The sequence below is a fragment of the Alexandromys fortis genome, unplaced genomic scaffold (assembly GCF_014885135.2).
Source record: "Alexandromys fortis isolate MF-2015 unplaced genomic scaffold, M_Fortis_MF-2015_v1.1 scaffold_90, whole genome shotgun sequence".
Taxonomy (NCBI): Eukaryota; Metazoa; Chordata; class Mammalia; order Rodentia; family Cricetidae; genus Alexandromys; species Alexandromys fortis.
Window position 1 is genome coordinate 3,317,956 of NW_026067985.1, and position 19,370 is coordinate 3,337,325.

At 49.9% G+C, this 19,370-nt stretch overlaps 1 protein-coding gene across 1 annotated transcript in view; it reads right to left on the reverse strand.

Moving 5' to 3' along the window:
- Window positions 1–19,370, reverse strand: part of Ksr2 (kinase suppressor of ras 2) — a 346,061-nt gene that overhangs the window by 212,609 nt on the left and 114,082 nt on the right. Inside the window, 1 exon segment of the mRNA XM_050158922.1 lies at window positions 1,754–2,267. Within this exon segment, the coding sequence (XP_050014879.1) occupies window positions 1,754–2,267 (514 nt within the window).

A 19,370-nucleotide genomic window follows, 5' to 3' on the forward strand; every position in this document is an offset into this window, starting at 1 on the left:
GAAATAGATGCCATGAACTTAGATTAGAGCAAGGGGAGGGGTGCACGGGACGATTGGGAGAAAATGCTGTGATTTATATTTTAATTTCAAAAACTAAAAAATACTTCTTAAAAAAAATCATAGGTCCAGAAACTCTGCAGGCTGATGAGTGAAGTCACTTCCAGGTTCACACAGGGATGGTGAGAGGCAGACCAGCCTCCCCACCCCCACCCCACTTTCCTTCTGGCAATCTCTCCACCAGCCTTCCCGGGACTCCTTCTACCTCCTCACCTCGGGTCTCCAGGCCCTGATCTCTCTGAATCTCAGGAAAGCATGAGCATCAACTCAAATTCTCACGAGAAAAGCCTTTTTCACTTGCTTCAACATCTGACTTCGATCAAGGGATTTGTCTCCAAGGTAGGGTTCCCAGCTGCTGGAGTGTCTTCCTACAATGGGACCCTCTCCTACATGGCTTCTCCAAAGGGAGATGACGTTCCTACCAGGGCTTAAGACAGACTACATCCAAGGCCAGCTGGAAACTGTTTTTATAGATAAAGTTTTATTGGAGCATGGCCATGAACATTTGCTTACCTCCTGTGGACGAGCTTTTTTGGTTGTCGAGCAATGACGACACAAACCCATGCACCTGGCACAGCCAAAATACTATATTGATTGTCTGGACCTACACAGTTTGTGGCTTCCTGGATAACAGGAGCTGGACTCTCTTGTTTGTGGCAAAATGCACTTAACATTAAAATTATTTATCTGAAGCAGTTTTCAACATCATCTCAAAGGTGTTAAATAGCTTCACAGGTTGTGTAATGACACCACCAACCATCACCAGAGAATTTCCTCATCCCAAATTTTGTACCCATTGAATAATAGCACCTCGTTTCTCTCTCTCTAACTCCAGTCTACCAATTCTACTTCCTGTCTATAGACTCAACTCCATTATGTCATAGCAGACATCAGAATGGCCTCTCTCCGACAGCTGGAGACTATTTCCCCGTACGGAGAGGTCCCGCCTCACAGGCTCACACGCCTGCTGAGTGGTCGTCTCGGTCATGAGTGATGTTGTCCTTCCTAATGCTCTCTGTCATGTGCCCAGCCCCCATATCCACAAGGCCATCTGCCCACTCCCCTCGGCTCCCTCCCACCCTCACCCAAAAGGAGCCTGGATGTCAAAGACCTCATAAAGAACAAAGAATCCCTAAATAACCACATTTTACATTGACGCTACATTGGGATGATAATTATTTTGGTTGAGTTGTACAGCTTATTTTTGTAACTCATTTTAATATGTCTACTGGATACTTCGAGGCCACCATGTAACTTTCCCCTCTTTCTAGGGCCAGCAGGAGGGTCACCCTTCAGGGGACCACAAACTTCTCCTGCCTCTATCCAGAGGATAAGTATTTCTGATTCGGTGGGCCATACCCAGTGCTGCCACTGTTCCCCAAAAGAACTCCCAGACAACACTAAAGGGGTGGTTCGGCTGTGTCCCAGTGAGTCTTATCTACTAAAACGGGCCACAGCTTAAATTTAGCCCCAAGTCGTGATATGCCCTACCAACGTTCAGAAATATTAAAGGCCATCGTGGATAGAGTAACTGCCAGCTCTAGAAAATCCACCCAACCTACTTTCTCAGAACACAAAGCGCAAAGACACCTTCCCTTAACCAGACCCACAGACACAAGACTGTTTGCTTCTGACTTTCCCAGAGAAGCCGTTCCTGGGGTTCAGCCACCCTCGAGCACCCACTGACCCCACTCACTTGGGCGTGTTGGCCTCATCTACACGGTTCCCGAGCTGGAACTCATGGGATTTACTCCTGTGCAGCGCCGTGAAGCCGGGGATCAGATGGATAAGTTTCCGAGAGGAGGGTGGTGGCGTCCCTGGAGGCTTCAGCTTGTTTTTTCTCCTCATGGGTGGTGTGCCAGGAGGGGTCACGGTGGTGACGATATTGGGGGTGCGAGGTGGGGTGCGAACTGCGTGCCGCTGCCGGGGTGACGGGGGCAAGGAGCGGTGGCCTGATTCCAGAAGTGGCGGCGGACACAAGCTCTGATAGGCATCCACAGTGAGTCTGTCCACGTGGGTGTACACGGGGGCTCCAGGCGTAGGGCTGCTGTGACAGAAGGGCTGGACACATTTGGACTGGACCCTGGGGCTCTGGGAGAGGGGGGTGCGGATCCACGAGCTGGGCTCTGGGGGGCACACAGGGTTGTTGTCCTGCCCTGGCTCCGTGGTGGGCCACTGGATGATCCAGTCTTGTTTGGAGAGATTCCCTCCTGAGTAGGAGCAAAGGAACAGAGAGACGCAGGTAAGGAAGTGGAAGGGGTAGGCTTGAGGTGGGCAGAGAGCCACCAGCTCTTTACCGCGCATGCGTCACTCCATGCATGTCTTACGTCACCGACCGCAGACGAGTCCTTATGTCTCAGAGATCTTACATCCCACAGAGAGAGGCAGGTACGCCAGAAGAAAGAAGGTGGGCTCGCATGGGCAGAAGTCCGCCATCCTCACCATGGGCACTGCACATCACAGCAGGTTACACTCAGCACAATGTACCTTACACATCCTTTTATATGCCATGCCACAACACACACCTGACCACACATGCAGGTGACATCATGTGCACACAATACAGTGTGAAACACACCGACATCTGCACCCTATGTGGTATACAGGTCACATTACATGAGACCACCTCATAGGTGTGGTGTGCCATGTTGCATCAAATGCACCTTCCAACACATGTACCCTACACAATGTGCGTGCTATGGCACCTGCGCATTAAGCAAATGATACACATGTTGCCTCCATGTTCCCTAGGCCACACACATCTCATGCTATGTGCACACACCTCCTGCATTCCCCATACCATGTATACATCACCTCAATGTACCTTACAGTGTTGACCATCTTGGGTGTGTTTTCATATATACTGTGTTTTCATACATACTCCATCACAAACACCTCATTGTATGCACACACCTCATGCCATGTATACTGCATCATATATACCTCATATCATAAGGACCTCACACAACATACATGTTCTATGGTAGACATGCTGCACCACACCCCACATCATATACACATCAGACCACACCACATTAAAGCAACGTATCAGGTACACCTCACCCCGTACACACACGGTCCATAAGTACATTATAGCATAGGAATGTTCCATCAAGTGCACAGCATCAGAGCATGCACACGGACCTCATGTTCACTATGTCATATCACAGTACCGTGTACTCATCATACCGCATGCACATTAGTACACACGTATGCTGCTTACAGGCACATTTGTAATTGTCCAATCACACCACTTGGCCCTCACAAACATAATCAAAGTATCCTTGTTTTCTTGCTTTCTCCCCAGTTAACAGCCTTGCCTTCCACTGCTTCGTGGCTGTGAAGCCCACACCCCGAAGACTTTACAAAGCAGAGTGATTAGGCCGCGACTTTTCTGAGTCCCAATATCCAACCATGTCAGGGTGCTTTAAAAGATTACCAAGGATAACGCTCACCTATCGTCTTAGCCAGGGTTTTTGTTCCTGTGAAGAGACACCATGACCACAGAAACTCTTATAAAGGCATTTAGTTGGGTGGCTTACAGTTTAGAGGGTCGGTCCATTATCATCATGGTGAGGCATGGTGCTATGCAGACAGACGTGGTGCTGGAGTTTTATATCTTGTTCAGGCAGCACTAACTGAACTAGGCATAGCTTGAGCATAGGAGACCTCGGAACCCACCCCCTCAGTAACACACTTCCTCCAACAAGGCCACACCTACTTCAGCCAGACCACAGCTCCGGATAGTGCCACTCCCTATGAGCTGATGGGGCCAATTAAATTCAAACTACCACACCTGGAGCAATCTTAACACGTGACTCCGACTTGGACACAGACTTGATGGACAAGCGGATGCGTGCCTGGAAGCCCTTCACGTGGTTGAAAGGAGGGAAGCATGTGACATTTGGTCACGGGGAGGCCTCAGCAGACGGTCCACACAAACCAAGGACACAGCACTGCTACCTGAGGGAGCCGAGTACCCACGCACAGAGCTCAGGCGGTCTCCAGAGAGTACAAGTGAACTAACGCCAAAGGGCTCACTCTCAGACTCCATTTCCACAACCTCACAGAGAACAACATCTTAGACATGATTGGCAGATGTCAGGGGTGGGGGATGAGGGGATGGGAGGAAGTGGATGTAGCTATAAAATAGTAACCCAAGAGAAGCATGTCATTCATTATTTTGACAATGGTGTAGACACATGTGTCCAGCTGTGGGACATTATACAGATCCGAATTCATGCTCATCCTCAAACACATGTGCATGCATACACAAAACGCTGGACACATCTGGGCAAGATCACTGCACTGTATCTGTATCAATACCCTGGCTGTGATTCTATCATTTTAGCAAGATGTGACTATTAAGAGAAACTGAGAGAAGCCTTTCAGGTACCCCTGTGATCTTTCCTTACAACTGTATGTGGATCCACATATACCCCAATGACAATCTTCAGTCAGCCCCAGTGACACAGCAACTCCCTGTACTGGATCACCAAAACAAAAGCAAACAGTTCAGTTAAGAAACTGGGGGGCTTGGGATGAGACTCAGTGGTAGTGTTCTTGCCTAGGATGTTTGAGGCCCTGGGTTTGATCCCCAAAACCACAGAAACAGGAAGGGGAAGAAAGGATGGGAGGGAGGGAGGGAGGGAGGGAGGGAGGGAGGGAGGGAGGGAGGAAGGAAGGAAGGAAGGAAGGAAGGAAGGAAGGAAGGAAGGAAGGAAGGAAGGAAGGAAAAGGAGAGTCAGAGGAGAGAGGGGAACAGAGAAATGGAGAAGGCTGCCTCAGGATGCCCTGTTGTGGAATAATCTTTCTGCACACTGTGAAGATGTGTCACTCTGATTGGTTTAATAAACTGAACGGCCAATAGCTAGGCAGGATTTCTAAGCACAAAGGACTCTGGGAAGAGGAAAGGCAGAGACACCAGGAGAGGCAAAGCAAGCAGCATGGACAATACAGAGTAAAAGTAAGAGAGCCATGTAAGAGAATGTAGTTTAGGGGCTGGAGAGATGGCTCAGCGGTTAAGAGCATTGCCTGCTCTTCCAAAGGTCCTGAGTTCAATTCCCAGCAACCACATGGTGGCTCACAACCATCTGTAATGAGGTCTTGTGCCCTCTTCTGGCCTGCAGACATACACGCAGACAGAATATTGTATACATAATAAATAAAATAGTGTAGTTTAAAAGATACAGGTTAATTTAAGTTAAAAGGGCTAGTTAGAAACAAGCCTAAGATATCAGCCGAGCTTTCATAACTAATAATAAATCTCTACATCTCTATTGGGGAGCTGACAGTCCAGATGAAAAGTCCAATTACAATGCCCCCCTGAGGAGGCCACATGTCCTCTGGCAAGAACTAAAAGAGTCACCACGCCAACAGTAAAGCATAGTGCCCCAGGCTGAGGAACCAGTGGGGACAGAGGTCTGGGAGCTGGGAAGCCTGCTTTGTTGTTGTGTTGGCTATTTTTTAAGTCCAGAAGTTTATCAAAAAGAACAGAGCCAGTGTCAAAGACAGCCCGCAGTAATGAACATGGACTCGGTTCTCAGATAAAAGCTGTGTTAGACAAATGCAAAGATCCACACGCAGACATGCGGTCATTTCCCCTTGCTTGACACGTGGACAGCACAACGCAGAGCAGACTGGACGACAAAGACCTTCAGGGTGCAACAATATGGCCTTGCTTTCACCTCAGGGCAGTGTTGGGAGCAAAATGGCCCAGCGATGCCACAGGTTGGCATCTTTACCCAACACTCTATTTTCAGGTAAAGCCCTTGCAGATGAATGGAGATGAGCTTGTGCTGGAAAAGGTCAGACCTAATCGGCCGTAGTTGTATAAAGAGGAGAGGAGACAAGCTTGGTGGGAGGGAGCCGAGGCAGGAAGATCACAAGTTCCAGGTCCCCTGGGCTACACACTGACACATAGTCCCAATACAGACAACACCAGGAGCGAAGTGAAGCAGGAGGAGGAGGCTGGTGGTGTGCGGCAACAAGCCAAGGGGTGCGAGAATACTAAGGGTCACCCACCAGATCCAGGGGAGGAAGGGGTCCGACCCCCAGAGAGGTTGGAGCCCGTGCTTTGTTCGTTGGCTCCAAACCCTGGGGTCTGTGAGTGTGTGGACTTGTGCTGATCTGTTAGAGCGCCCACCTCCCTAGCGGCACCCCCAGGGGGAGGATCCACGTGTGCTAAACCCTGAGGGAAAGTCATCAGAACTGGCATAGCAGGCCAGGCGTGGTGGCACACACCTTTAATCCCGGCACAGAGGCAGGCGGATCTCTGTGAGTTCCAGGCCTGTCAGGGCTACATAGACAGCTCCTGTCTCAGAAAGAAACAAGAAAAAAAAAAAAAAAAAAAAAAAAAAAAAAAAAAAAAAAAAAAAAAAAAAAAAAAAAAAAAAAAAAAAAACCCTGCCACACAGTGTCTACCTGAAATTGCACGGAGCAGGATCAGGGGTTCGAGGTCATTCCTGGCTATGTGGCTAGATGTTAGGGGATCAGTTTCTCTGTCTCACTGTAAGGAGGGTAGGGGTCACTGACCTATTCAGTCAAGACTGGGATGAGTGTAGGACTTGATCAGAAAGAATCCCTCTGTAGATGGAGATCTATGCCTTTCTTTCCCCACTTACCACACAGTTTCCTGCTGCTGGGTGGGGACCCAATACTTCCCACAGCCCGCTGCTCCTCCAAAGACTGACTGACAAACAGACAGACAGACGACACTCCACTGCGTTCAGGTAGTTACCCTCTTGAGGGATTTCTTCAGAGTAAAAAGTCAAGAGAGAAGAAAGCCCACCACCCCCACCACATTCCCTTCCCAGGCAATCTCCTTCCTCTGCACATGCGGGGGTTCAAAGTCACAAGTGTGGGGCCCGAGGAGTGCACAGTCTCCGTTCATCACCCAAGCTACTCAGCCAGCAGCATCGACTCCGAAGCACGCAGGCTTCAGAAGCAGCGCGATGAAGGGCTGCATGCCATCAGCTGCCGCCCTTTCGAGCCTCTTTTTAATAAAGCCTGGGGGGTTGGGGGAGGTAATTTTTCACTTTAAATAGGGAAGGTGTGGCGGCATGGGCTCCGGGGTTATTAATCGTCACCCTTGCCGCCTGTCATTCGTTTCTGGAAAAATCATTTTATTTCAAGTCTTGAGATGGGCGGGGAGAAGGGAATAGATTTTAAAAAATGAAAGGTCTGAAGACTGATTAAAGCCATTTCAAGGCATTCCAGGGTGTTTTTTTTTCTTTTGACATTCTCTGATAAGGGACTGGAAGAAATAAAAGCCATCCGAGAGGGAGAAAATGATTTCAGAAAGTCTAGGCAAGCGTCGGACTTCATTGTCCCATTCCATTGAAACCATATAAACAGGCAAATGCATGGCTCAGAAGTTGTCTGGTTTCCAGAGTCAGCGTCACACACGTCACAGGCCTCGGCCCTGCAGAGGCAACTGGGGAAGGGGTGGGTATGGACCCGACCCCCACCATTCCAGGATTGTCGACTGGGGCTCAGAAGTCCCCTGAATATTTCAAAGTGCTGGCTGTCTAAATCATTCTGAGTCTCAGGTGGGAAGCAGGATCTGTAGATGCGGCTTGAAAATCTTTCCCAGACTCAGAGGAAGTTAAAGAATAGAAATGGTGGCTGCCATGGTTATGCGTTAAGTAGCCCTAATTTCTGGTCCAAAAAATCTAAAAGACTCCAAAGTCCAGAACGATCCTGGTGCCACCACGAAGCACCAAGTGGTAAACTCCATGTCTGGCCCCACGTGACCAGCCGCAGTGCAGACACGGTGCACTAAAAATGCTACGCAAAATTATTCTCCGGGGTTACAGAGACACGTCAGCGGGTAGGGTGCTTGCCCCACAAACACCAGCCCCTGTCCTGGCTCGCTTCTAGTTGCCGTGATCAACACCACAATCAACGAGGGGAGGAAAGGGCCGATTTGGCTTTCATGTCCCCATCACAGTCGGCCACTAAAGGAAGTCAGGACAGGAACTCAAGGCAGGAACCTGGAGGCAGGAGCGGAAGCAGAAGCAGTGAAGAAATGCTGCTATTGGCTAGCTCCCCCAGCTGGTTCAGCCTGCTTTTTACACCACCTAGGACAGTGGCTCTCAACCTGAGGGTTCCAACTACTTTGGGGGAGTCACATATCAGATATTTACATTACAATTCATAACAGTAGCAAAATTGCAGTTATGAGGTAGCAACAAAATAATGTTATGGTTGGGGTCACCACACCATGAGGAACTGTATTAAAGGGTCACAGCGTTAGGAAGGGTGACCTAGGGTCATTGCCCAGGGGTGCCATCGCCCACAATGACCTGGACCCTAACACATCACTCATTAGTTATGAAAATGCCCCCACAGACATGCTCACGGGCCACCCTAATGAAGGCAATTACTCAGCTGAAGGTCTCTCCCCCAAGGTGACTCCACTTTGTGCCAACTTGACTAAAATTAACCAGCTCAGGATCTGATTGCAGAATTCACCTCAAAGCTGACTGGGTGTGGCTGCCCCAGCATCATCCCCGCACTGGGGAGGCAGAGACATGAGAATTTCTGAGCAAACTGAAGAGCCAGACTCAACTAACATTAAACTATAGATTCAACAGGACACCTCATGGCAGCCAGAGCAGGGGACAAGGCACAACAGCCAGGGAGAAGGGACAGGAAGAAGCTAGGGTTGAGGTGCATCTTTCAGGGCACCTCCTGGTGACCCTCTTCCTCCAATGAGGCCCCATCTTCCACAGCTCCATGGGTACCTCCGCCTGTTCTGATTCAGGATCCAACAGTGGTTGAGACCAGCTGTGAGGACAAAGCCCTCAGATCCAGTCATTCCCAGAAAACAGACAGACATGGCCAGAGCTTCCTTTTCATGACTGAGGTCAACATGGGTATCCCAGCTTGTTTCTCTACTCAACAGCCGATGGACACAGCACACTGTGTTGACTTTTTGTGTTGTGAGGAACATGTTTGAACCAGTATTTGCACAGTTACCTGTTTGATGTGCTTGAGCATAAAGTAGGAACAGAATCACTGGACCAGGTGGTAACTCTCTTTAACCACCCTAGAAACCAGTATACCATGTTCCTGATTGGCTGCGCCATTCTTCATTGCCACCAGCCTCATGCAGTGGTTCTCATTTTCCCTGTTAACACCATCATCACCAACACCACCATCAACATCACCATCACCACCACCATCATCACCACCACCATCACCTCCATCATTGCCATCATCACCATCATCACCACCATCATCACCATCACCACCACCATCACCTCCATCATCACCACCACTATTACCTCCATCATTGCCATCATCACCATCATCACCATCACCACCACCATCATCATCATCACCACCATCAACATCTCCATCGTTGCCACCATCACCTCCATCATTGCCATCATCACCACCACTATCACCTCCATCACTACTACCATCACCTCCATCATCAGCATATTATCAACATCATCGCCACCATCACTACCTCATCAGCATCATCACCATCACTACCTCATCAGCATCATCACCATCACTACCTCATCAGCATCATCACCACCACCATCATCCTCTCCACCTGGAGGGTATTTAGCACAGTGTGTTTAGCGGTGAGCACCGCAGCAGACACTGGGCCTCAACTCTGGTCCAGGCTCCTCCCTGCCTCCTCTCCCTCTCCCACCTCACTTCATTATACTCTCGTTATAATCTTGGGGGATTGGTGAGGAAATTAAAGCTGTGAGAATAGTCGAGTCCCTTGTCTGAGGCTGAGAGTCCACTCAGTTCCAGGAGTCTGATGGCAGAGCTTGTTTCCTGGCCGTGACACATTATCCACCATGTCACAGTCAATCCTCTCAGCCCCCAGGATTATGTATCCAAAATTGGAACCTACTCTCACGGGCTTTAGTGTGTTGCCACTGCTGGAAATCTGGATCTTATGTTAGAGACCCAAGATGTGTGTCATCAGACAGGGGAACTGAGCCTCAACCTTTCTAATCCCTTTAACACAATCCCTCATATTGTGGTGACCCCCAACCATAAAATTCATTTCACTGCTACTTCATAACTGTAATTTTGCTCCTGTTAGGAATATCCATGTAAATATTTTTAGAGACAGAGGCTTGCCAAGGGTTCACAACCACAGGTTGAGAACCAGTGCTCCAGAAGCTCCTCCCCATCTAGAAAAGGCTTGGTCCATCCGTCCTCATCCATCCCCTTCATTCCCGCCTAGTTCCACCCACCCCAGCCATCCTTACCCATTCCCAGGCATCCTTCTCCCCGTCACCCATGGGGAAGGCGTGGTGGCAGAGAGTGCACTAACCGCTCCCACTTACAGTCAGAGAGCCGAGAGAGGTGAATGCTGGGGTTCAGCTCCCCTTTTTCCTTTATGTTCAGTCCAGGGTCCCAACCCAAGAGTGGCGCCATCCATACTTCCCACCTCAGCTACCATCCCCTGTCAGGTGGGCGGTCATTACGAATGAACCATCATGTAGATGCTAAGAGCCACAGCATGGAGTAGCGGGGTGTGGCCTGGCTCCACCCCAGCTGGGAACAAATGCATCAGAAGACTGGAATGTTCTGACACCCAGTATGCGGAACTCTCGATTTGGGATGACAAACACATTTCAGAAAGTTTGTAAGTTCACACCTGTGGAATCCACAAAGCGTGAGAATTGACTGTATGTGTGTATCATCTGTCTTGCTGGCTGGAACCTTTCTCGAGATGAGTCATCTGGACTAACACCCCTACCTCCACCTGCCCAGGGCTGCAATTAGCATTCACTTATATTAATTTATTTGCATATAATTCATACTTCTTTCCCTCGATGTGTAAGTCAGATCTTGTTTCAATATGTACTTGACACTCACTCCAAATGGCTGATTTGGAAGAGACGCAGGTTCAAGTTGTCACCATGCTGCCGTCATTGGTTGTCACACTGTGGCGGGGATGCTGACACTCACAGACCCACACAGAAAGTCAGCAAGGACTTCCTTGATCCATGGCCATAGCTTGGCAACACAGGAAGAGCAGCCACAGTGACCGAGACTTCCTCCTCCGTCACTGCTTCACAGGGAGTCTATTCTGTCCTGCCTAGCAAGCTCCACCATGAGTTCTTCTCTTTCCTTCCACTGACAAAATGTCTGTCTTTCCACTCAAGTGCTTCATGGCTTCTCTGTGAAGCCATGAGCCAGCATCACTTACGCTTGGGGGGTAGTCTCATTCAGAATGAAAGCGCTGGGACAACCCCACGACCGACTGGATAATCAAGACGGCATCCAAATAACAAATGGGAGGGTGGTGCACACATCGCGGGCACTCCAACAGAGGAGCCATAAATGACTTTCAGGAGGGTTGTGTGTGCAACATAGACACTCCAAGAGCCGACCAGATAACCAAGAGAGCATCTAAACGACAAGGGTTGGGTAGCGGATGCAATGCGGATCCGGCACACGGAGGGATGTTGCTCATCCCGGAAAGGCAGAGCAGGAAGGCTACAGGCGTGCCCACGCTACTCAGAACAGTGTGCAGCCTCAAACACGTGACTGGTGTGAGGATTTTTCCAATGAACATTTTTGTCACTGAAACTGCATAACACGGAACTGTAAGCAGGGGGAAGGGGGGAGGAGGGCACCCATGTGGCCCATTTTTTTAATTTAGGAAGAAAGCAGGTGGAGAAGACCTTACCCTAGTCAGAATTCCACTCATTCACGGCAGACACTTCCCAGGTGGCCAGCCTTGACACCCGGAGGCCTGGGGGCTGGAGATGGTAGAATGGGGCCTGTATTTTGATGCTTTGAATCCTAAACATAGCTGTTCCTCTCTCCACATCCAGCACTCCCAGGCAGGCCGCCACACAGGCCTCTAAGCAGGGATGTGAAGGCATAAGCAAGGGGGCCCCGCCCAGCACAGCACCCATGAAAACCACTGAAGAAAACCCACGGCCGGAAGAGCCAGACTGGAAAAGGATGACCTCTGAGATGAGACTAGTTCCACCATCCTAGTACTCAGCCTCCCTTGAGTGGCACACATTATATTATTTCTCCAACTGCTCGTGTCTGCGGATTCCTGAGAGCTGAAGGCGACACTGCATGGCCCTGGTGCCTCCGGGCTCACTATTTTTATCTCTAGATGAGTGACAGGGAGAGGCTTTCCAAACCCCTTTGTCTCCCAGCTCCCTGCCGTGCAGTTTCAACAGGGCCACCACCTGCCCTGGTGGCTCAGTTTCCCTCCACAGACAGCCCAACAATGTGTTCCCGGCCCTATGTGCCGGGAGTTCGGTGTGTTGGAGTTTATCCGCACTGTCTCTGCCCAGAGCCAGAAAGGTGTGGAGACAGCCCCAAGGGGAGAGTGTTGGATACATTTTAACGGACCTGTCTAACCCTTTCATCAACAGCAGGCCGTTGAACATCTAGAATCAGCCCCTACCTACATAAGGTCTTTTGGGGGCACAGAGTCCAGTAGGGCCAAAGATCTGAGTCTGAATCCCAGAGGTTGATCCCTGGCCTTACACACACACACACACACACACACACACACACACACACACACACACACCAGAAAGGAAGAAAATTCTGGCATCCATCATAACACAGATGACTAAAAGAAAGCAGGCTGGGCCAGCAAAATGGTTCAGGAGGTAAAGATACTTGCTGCAAAAGCCTGGAACCTATATAAAAGAGGGAGGGAAAACCAACTCCACACATGAGTCATGGCGTACATGCTCCCCCATGCTTCCCCAGCAAAATGATAATAAATTTCTTTTTTTTTTAAAAAAAGCATGTTTAGGAAAGAATGAAGGTTCAAACACATATAACACATATTACATAGCCTTGCTTGTGCCAAGCATATGGGACAGTAAAACACATAAAATGGACTTTGTTCTGCCTAGGAGCAGGGCTAGGGCTGGGGCAGGGACTGGGTTTGTGCTGGGTGTGGTGACACACACCTGGAATCCCAGGGCTGAGCAGGCAGAGGCAGAAGGATCAGAAGTTCGTGGGTAGCCTCAGCTACATAGTCAGTTGGAGGCCAGCCTGGGCTACATGAAAACCTGTAAAAGAGATTAAAGTTTTTGTTGATGGGAAATTTCCAGGGAGATTTCAATGTGACTGCACTTCATGCTACTGAAGTCACTCAAAATGGTTAAACTGGAATGTTTTGTGGTGTATTTTTATGGCCACAGGAATACTCAGTTAGGGTTTTTTTTTAATATAACCATTAGAATATCTAAAATGACATAAGTAGAGTCATAATCTTTCTGTTGGACAGAGGCTGTCTCAGGCAGCCCCAGAGGGGGTAACAGAGAGTGGGAAATCCCACATTAATTAGTTAGTCACAGTGTCACCGAGCGGAAGTGGAGACCAGCCCGTCTGCCTGGGAAGATCCCTGGGAGCTGAGACTAGAGGGTGAGCGACAGTTAATTAGGCAAAGAAGGAAGAACAAGTGTCCAGCCCGGAGCGAACACGTCCAAGGATGTGAAAGGCTGGAGAAGAACCTGGGAGCCCATGCCCGGAGCACAGACGCTGGGGTGAGTCAAGGGACTGGATCAAGAAGACCTGCAGGCCACCGTGATGAGGATTTACTCCAAAGAAGGTGCCCCCGTGTAGTCTCACAGTTCCTATGGCCACCCCGAATAGCCCAAAGCCACTTGCTTCTGAGTGGCCAACCTACCGCACCTGCAATCGAACCACCCACCCCTGGAGGTCAGAGGTCACATCCTGGAACCTAAGATCTCAGGCCTGGCACAAAGTCGGCACTAACTCAACCCAGAGGAGTTCTACGTAAGCAAGCTCCCAACAGCCACCCCCTCAGCTCCCCACTGCCACTGAGGCCCCAGCTTCCCAAGTACTAAGTTTCAAAAGCTATTTTTAGAACTTTGTGCCCCGGAGCCCAGAGATAAAGAACAACTGTGTCTTTAAAAGATTCCCTCTAGGCTCACAAATAATTAAACCTGTTTAACTGATAAAAATCACAGAGTGGGGCAGAACCAACCGTGTGTAGAGTTCAGCAATGCGAATGTCACGGTCCACAAAACTTCACCCTGAACGACTAGCCCTAAGGGTGGCCTGATGCGGGAGTCACGGTGCCACACTTGGATGGGCCCATCACAGCCACAACATATGCACCCCAAAAGTCCAAATACTGGAATCGCATTCTTCAGAGGCGGGGCTCCGGAAAGGCTATAGTTTGAACATTAAATGTCTCTCTTCCCAAAGACCTACGTGTTAAAGGATGGGCTGGGAGGTGGGTCTCCATGGAGACGATGCAGCCCCAGTTTCTTCCTCTTTTGCTTTCTGGGAAGCGAGTACTCTCCGCTCTGCTGCAGGCTCCCACCGCCACATGCCGCCATGCTGCAAGGAACGGAACTGACCCGTGATGGATGGGGAGGTTTTATCCCAGACATTTGTCATAGTAAATGAAAGCTGACTGATAGTGGCAGTAACTAGGGCAACGAAAGGCCATGTGATGGGATCAGTGGCTTCCTAAGAAGAGGGAAAGAGCCCCAAGCTTGCCTGTGTGATCCATTTCTCCATGGCATACCCTCTGCCATGTTGTAAGGCTGGCGCCTTTGCCAGAGGCTCACAGATGCAAATGACAGCTCCTGGATGTCCCAGCCTTCAGAACTCGGAGACAAATGTTTTCTTGAGGGAGTGGACTTCCTGGGAATTGAATCTTGGGCCTCATGCATGCTGGATTGGAAAGATGGCTCAGCGGTTAAAAGCACTGCCTGTTCCTCCAGAGGTCCTGAGTTCAATTCCCAGCAACCACATGGTACCCTCTTGAGGAAGAGACCTGGTCAGTCATCCTCGTCAACTTAGACCATGAAACCCAATATGGACAAATTCAACAGAATCTCCATCTGTGGGCTGCCCATGCATGCTGCAGCATTGCCAGGGTGTACATTTCAGGTTTTTTCCTCATGCATGCTAGGTTAGGACTCAGCACTAACCCAGATGAAAAAGTAAAAATTTGAACCCAGATCTCTTTCCTTTGATGTTTGCTACAGAGGTGGCTATATGGGCAAAATCAAGGAAAAGCATCCAGTAAGAAGAGGAGGGACATCCAGTGCTGCAGTGATCCCTGGTGGGCACAGGGCCTGGTGGTCCAGCTCCATCATCCAGCTGCTTGGGATGCTGAGGCAGGATGATCTCCCCGAGCTACAGAGGGAATTCAAGGCCGGCTCTTGGCAAACCACCTCATTCCCTAATGTAACGCTGATATATTCTGGTGCCTCTTGTGGGGTTTCTTCAGTGTGTTTTCCCATGCACATCTGGGCCTCTCATCGTGGAAACGGGCCTCTTACAACAAGGCGAGAGTCTGGGCATGGTGGGTCACACCTGTCACTCAGCTGTCAGGACACTGAGGTAGGTCACACATGAGAGGCCAGTCTGGGCCTCACAGGCATACCCTCTCTTGAGATACTGGAAAATAACGAGTAGGAAGGGAAGAAGAGGTCGGAATGCATCTGCTGAAGAAAATGTGAGCCGCGCCACTCCCCAGTCAGGACCAACGGCAAGTGTGTGCGTCCTCGGCTGCTGTGTAACAAACACTGACGTAGTTGGTTTCGCTCTGCCTCCAGCTATCACTGTGACACCTTAGCTGTCAAAAGTTCAGAACGGTCTTACTAAAAGCACCAAGGTGCCAACAGGCTATGCTCCTTCTAGAAGGTCTGAGGAGAGATTGTATCCTTGCCCTACCTAGCATGAAAGGCCACCCATCCCCTCGGTTCTGACCCTTCCTCTCCCATACCCCAACAAACATCTCTCGGGATCTCTCTGTCAGCCATCCATCCAGCCTCAGAAGATCCATGCATCGCTCCCGCCCCCCCCCCCCCCCCCCCCCCCCGCCCCGCAAGATCCTTTATTAATCACAATGGTAAAGTTTCTCTGCTCTGTAAAGAGACGTGAGCAAGGAGATGTGGGCCAGCAAAATGGTTCCATGGGTAGAGGCACTCACCACTAAGCCTGACCTCAGTTTGATTCCTGGGCCCCATGTGGAGGAAGAAGAGAACTGACCCCTAAAAGTCATCCTCTGCCCTCCATGTATGCTGTTATTGGGGGGAGGGTCTCCCTACCACAGTGAGTTGTTCTCCAGCCTCAACTTTTCATCTGTAAAATGAGGGTGATAACTCAATACCACTTCCAGTTGACTAGAGGGTGATGCTGTGACTCTACCCCGGACTGAAACATGCCTCTCGGAAGATAGGGAGGATCTGGAAACTGACGTGACTCGGGTCCCTCCCTGAATCCACGGCTGGGAAGCAAGGAGACTCTACGGCCTGCAAGTTGTACAGTAGGCTTCAGGGATGCAGTCATGGGCTCTTCTGTCACTGAGCAGACCCTCCCCAGGCTTCTGTAAGGAACCTTGTGACCTCACTGGCTCACTGATGGAAAGACAAAGTGTTCCTTTGGTCTGTCATTGACTTATCTATGTGACATGACTAGAAAGTCACGTGACTATAGTCGGGAAGAGCACATAAGAGCCAGCAACCACCCACCTTCTTCTTCACTCCACCCACCTTCTTCTTCACTCCACCCACCTTCTCCCTTGCTCCACCTACCTCCTCCTTTGCCCCACCCACCTTCTCTTTGCTCCACCCACCTTCTCCCTTGCTCCACCCACCTTCTCCTTTGCTCCACCCACCTTCTCCTTTGCTCCACCCACCTTCATTACTCCACCTACCTTCTTCACTCCACCCACCTCCTCCTTTGATCCACCTACCTTCTCCCTTACTCTGCCATCTTCTCCTTTGCTCCACCCACCTTCTCCCTTGCTTCACCCACCTCCTCCTTCGCTCGGCTCCACAATTTACCCATACCTGTCTGATGTCTTTGGGATCCAGGTTATCCACATACCAGGTTCAAGTTTGAGGTTCTGGAAGGGGTGAGATGTTAGTTCTCACCTGGCTCTGACAAGGGGGCACTGTTGTCCACATAAAAGTGAAAAATAGATTCATACCCCCAATCCTAACCATGTCACTTGAATGATAATTGCACTCTGAAGCCTGAATTGATAAATTGTCCACACCTGCTAATTATGGGATGTTTACTTGACCTATTTGATGATTATTAATTCACACACAAAAGTATTTCCATTCCTGAAGCAATTGCAGGTAAAAAAAAAAAATGATGCCCCCTCCCTCCAGGGACTGCCAAACAATGCAGGGAGTTAAGCAATAACAAGCCCTTGTCAGAGTGATTTATTGGGCATGAAAGCCAGAGGGAGAAGGGCCTTGAGTTCCTTCATTAGCTGTACCTGGGGGAGGGATCTTCATTCCGTTCAGAGCCAGGAGCCCACTGTGGAAAGTGGAGTTCAAAGCTAGAGAGATCAGAGTTCTAACAGCACACAGTGACCTTCAGACAAGAACACGATTCCCATGTTCTCTGCCCTCATGCGAAGGGGCACGCTAAAAGAGTAGACACCCAGCACTCAGGAGGTGGAGTCAGGAGGATCCTGAGTTCAAACCTAACCTGAGCTACATAGCAAAACCCTGCTGGTAAGTTAATTAAGGGTCAAGGGCCAGCGAGATGGCCCAGCCAGTAAAGGGTCTTGCTACTGAGCCTGAGTTCAATCTATATGGTGGATGGAGAGAACCAACTCCCTCAAGGGGTCCCCTGACCTCTGTACTTACACATTGGCATGTGCACACAAATAAATGGATGGATGGATGGATGGATGGATGGATGGATGGATGGATGGATGGATGGACAGATGGACGGACAAACAGACAGACGGACAGACGGACGGATAAGTAAATAAATGCAGTCAATTGTTTAAGACTCTGCAGGCTCAAGTGTAGTACTCATGGCCAGTGCATGAGATCTGACCCATCTTGATTAGCATCTGACGGGTGAGCGCACCAGAGAGGCAAGGACCCCATCTGTCCGACATTGTGGCTGCTGAACATAGCAAAGCTACACCCACAGCCCCCATCTAACACAGCCCACTACAGTTCTTCCCTCACCGCCCCAGGCCTCAGCACACCACAACCCCAGGGCAGACTCCCTCATCTCACAGACAAGAAGACCTCTGGACCGGTTCACCATCTCCCACACATATTCTGTGTGGCTGATTTCCAGCTATGGTGGGCGAAGAGTCTGTGAGGCAGATGAGGCAGTCTCCAAAGCCTGTCCCACTACCTAGCTCATTGAGCAAACGCGAGGACCTGAGTTCAATGCCCAGGGCATGCATGGAAAAACTTGGTGCTGTGGTGTGCGCTGCTAGCTCCTGCCCTAAGGAGGCAGAGACTGGAGGACACCTGGGGCTCACTGGCCAGCCAGACTAGTCAAATTGGTGAGCCCCAGGCAACTTCTTGTTTTGTCTCAAAACAAAACAAAACCCCTTAGGACAGCTCCTTCCAATTTGTCATCAAGCTCACAGACTTAGTGGAACATCCCCAAATGCTCGGGAAAGGGTCCCCGAAATGAGGGTGGTTATTGCCGCCGTGTTGGCACGGCTGTTCTCATTACACTCATTTCTGACCATCTCCACTCTCTGAGAAGACAAAGAAAATCTTCCCAGTCACCCCCGCTGAGGAAGGAGGCTTTGAGATAATAAGCATTATTTCTGCAGTAAATCAGGACCCTTCAACATATTTAATAATATTGTAAAGCTTTCCAGGCTTTAGGCTCCTAATGAGAACTGAAGCTACAGCCACATCCTTCAAGACACTCTTCTAAAAACACGCTCTGTCTCTCCTGTCACAAGGAAGTGTCTGAAGACAGCCAACTGGGAAAGGTCGCTATTATTTCCTGAGAGAGGCCGTGGGCGAGAATGCTCACACACTGGGCCCTGACGCCCACGGCCAGCCAGCATGCTCAGAAATCACAAAAACTCCTGGGACCTCAGTAGGGACAATACATTCTAGTGCTCAGAAAACAGTCCGGGCTACACAGGCCAGGCTGGCCTTGAACTCATAATACTCCTGCCTCAATCTACCAAGTTCTGGGACCACGGACACAGGCATGAGCCACCATCCTCACCTCAACACTCAATGTTGAAGCCAAGAATGTTGAAGCAGGATGATCTGGAACATCCCTCGAGACAAATGCCATTTCCAGAAGGCAGGAAAGATAGCTGAAGGCAAGCTGGGACCAGGACCCTAGAGGGCTGGGTTAGAGTTGCAGACTCACAGGCTGCCCTGACACCTGCTAAGATAAAATCTCTATGGGAACATGATCCCAAGTGACTTAGGGGTACAGTGAGTGTGTGTGTGTGTGTGTGTGTGTGTGTGATCTGTGTACGCATGTATCTGTGTACATGTGTTAACTTATTTATCTACATACAAGTGTGCACACAGTGCAGAGGCCAGAGCAGGGTGTTGGGT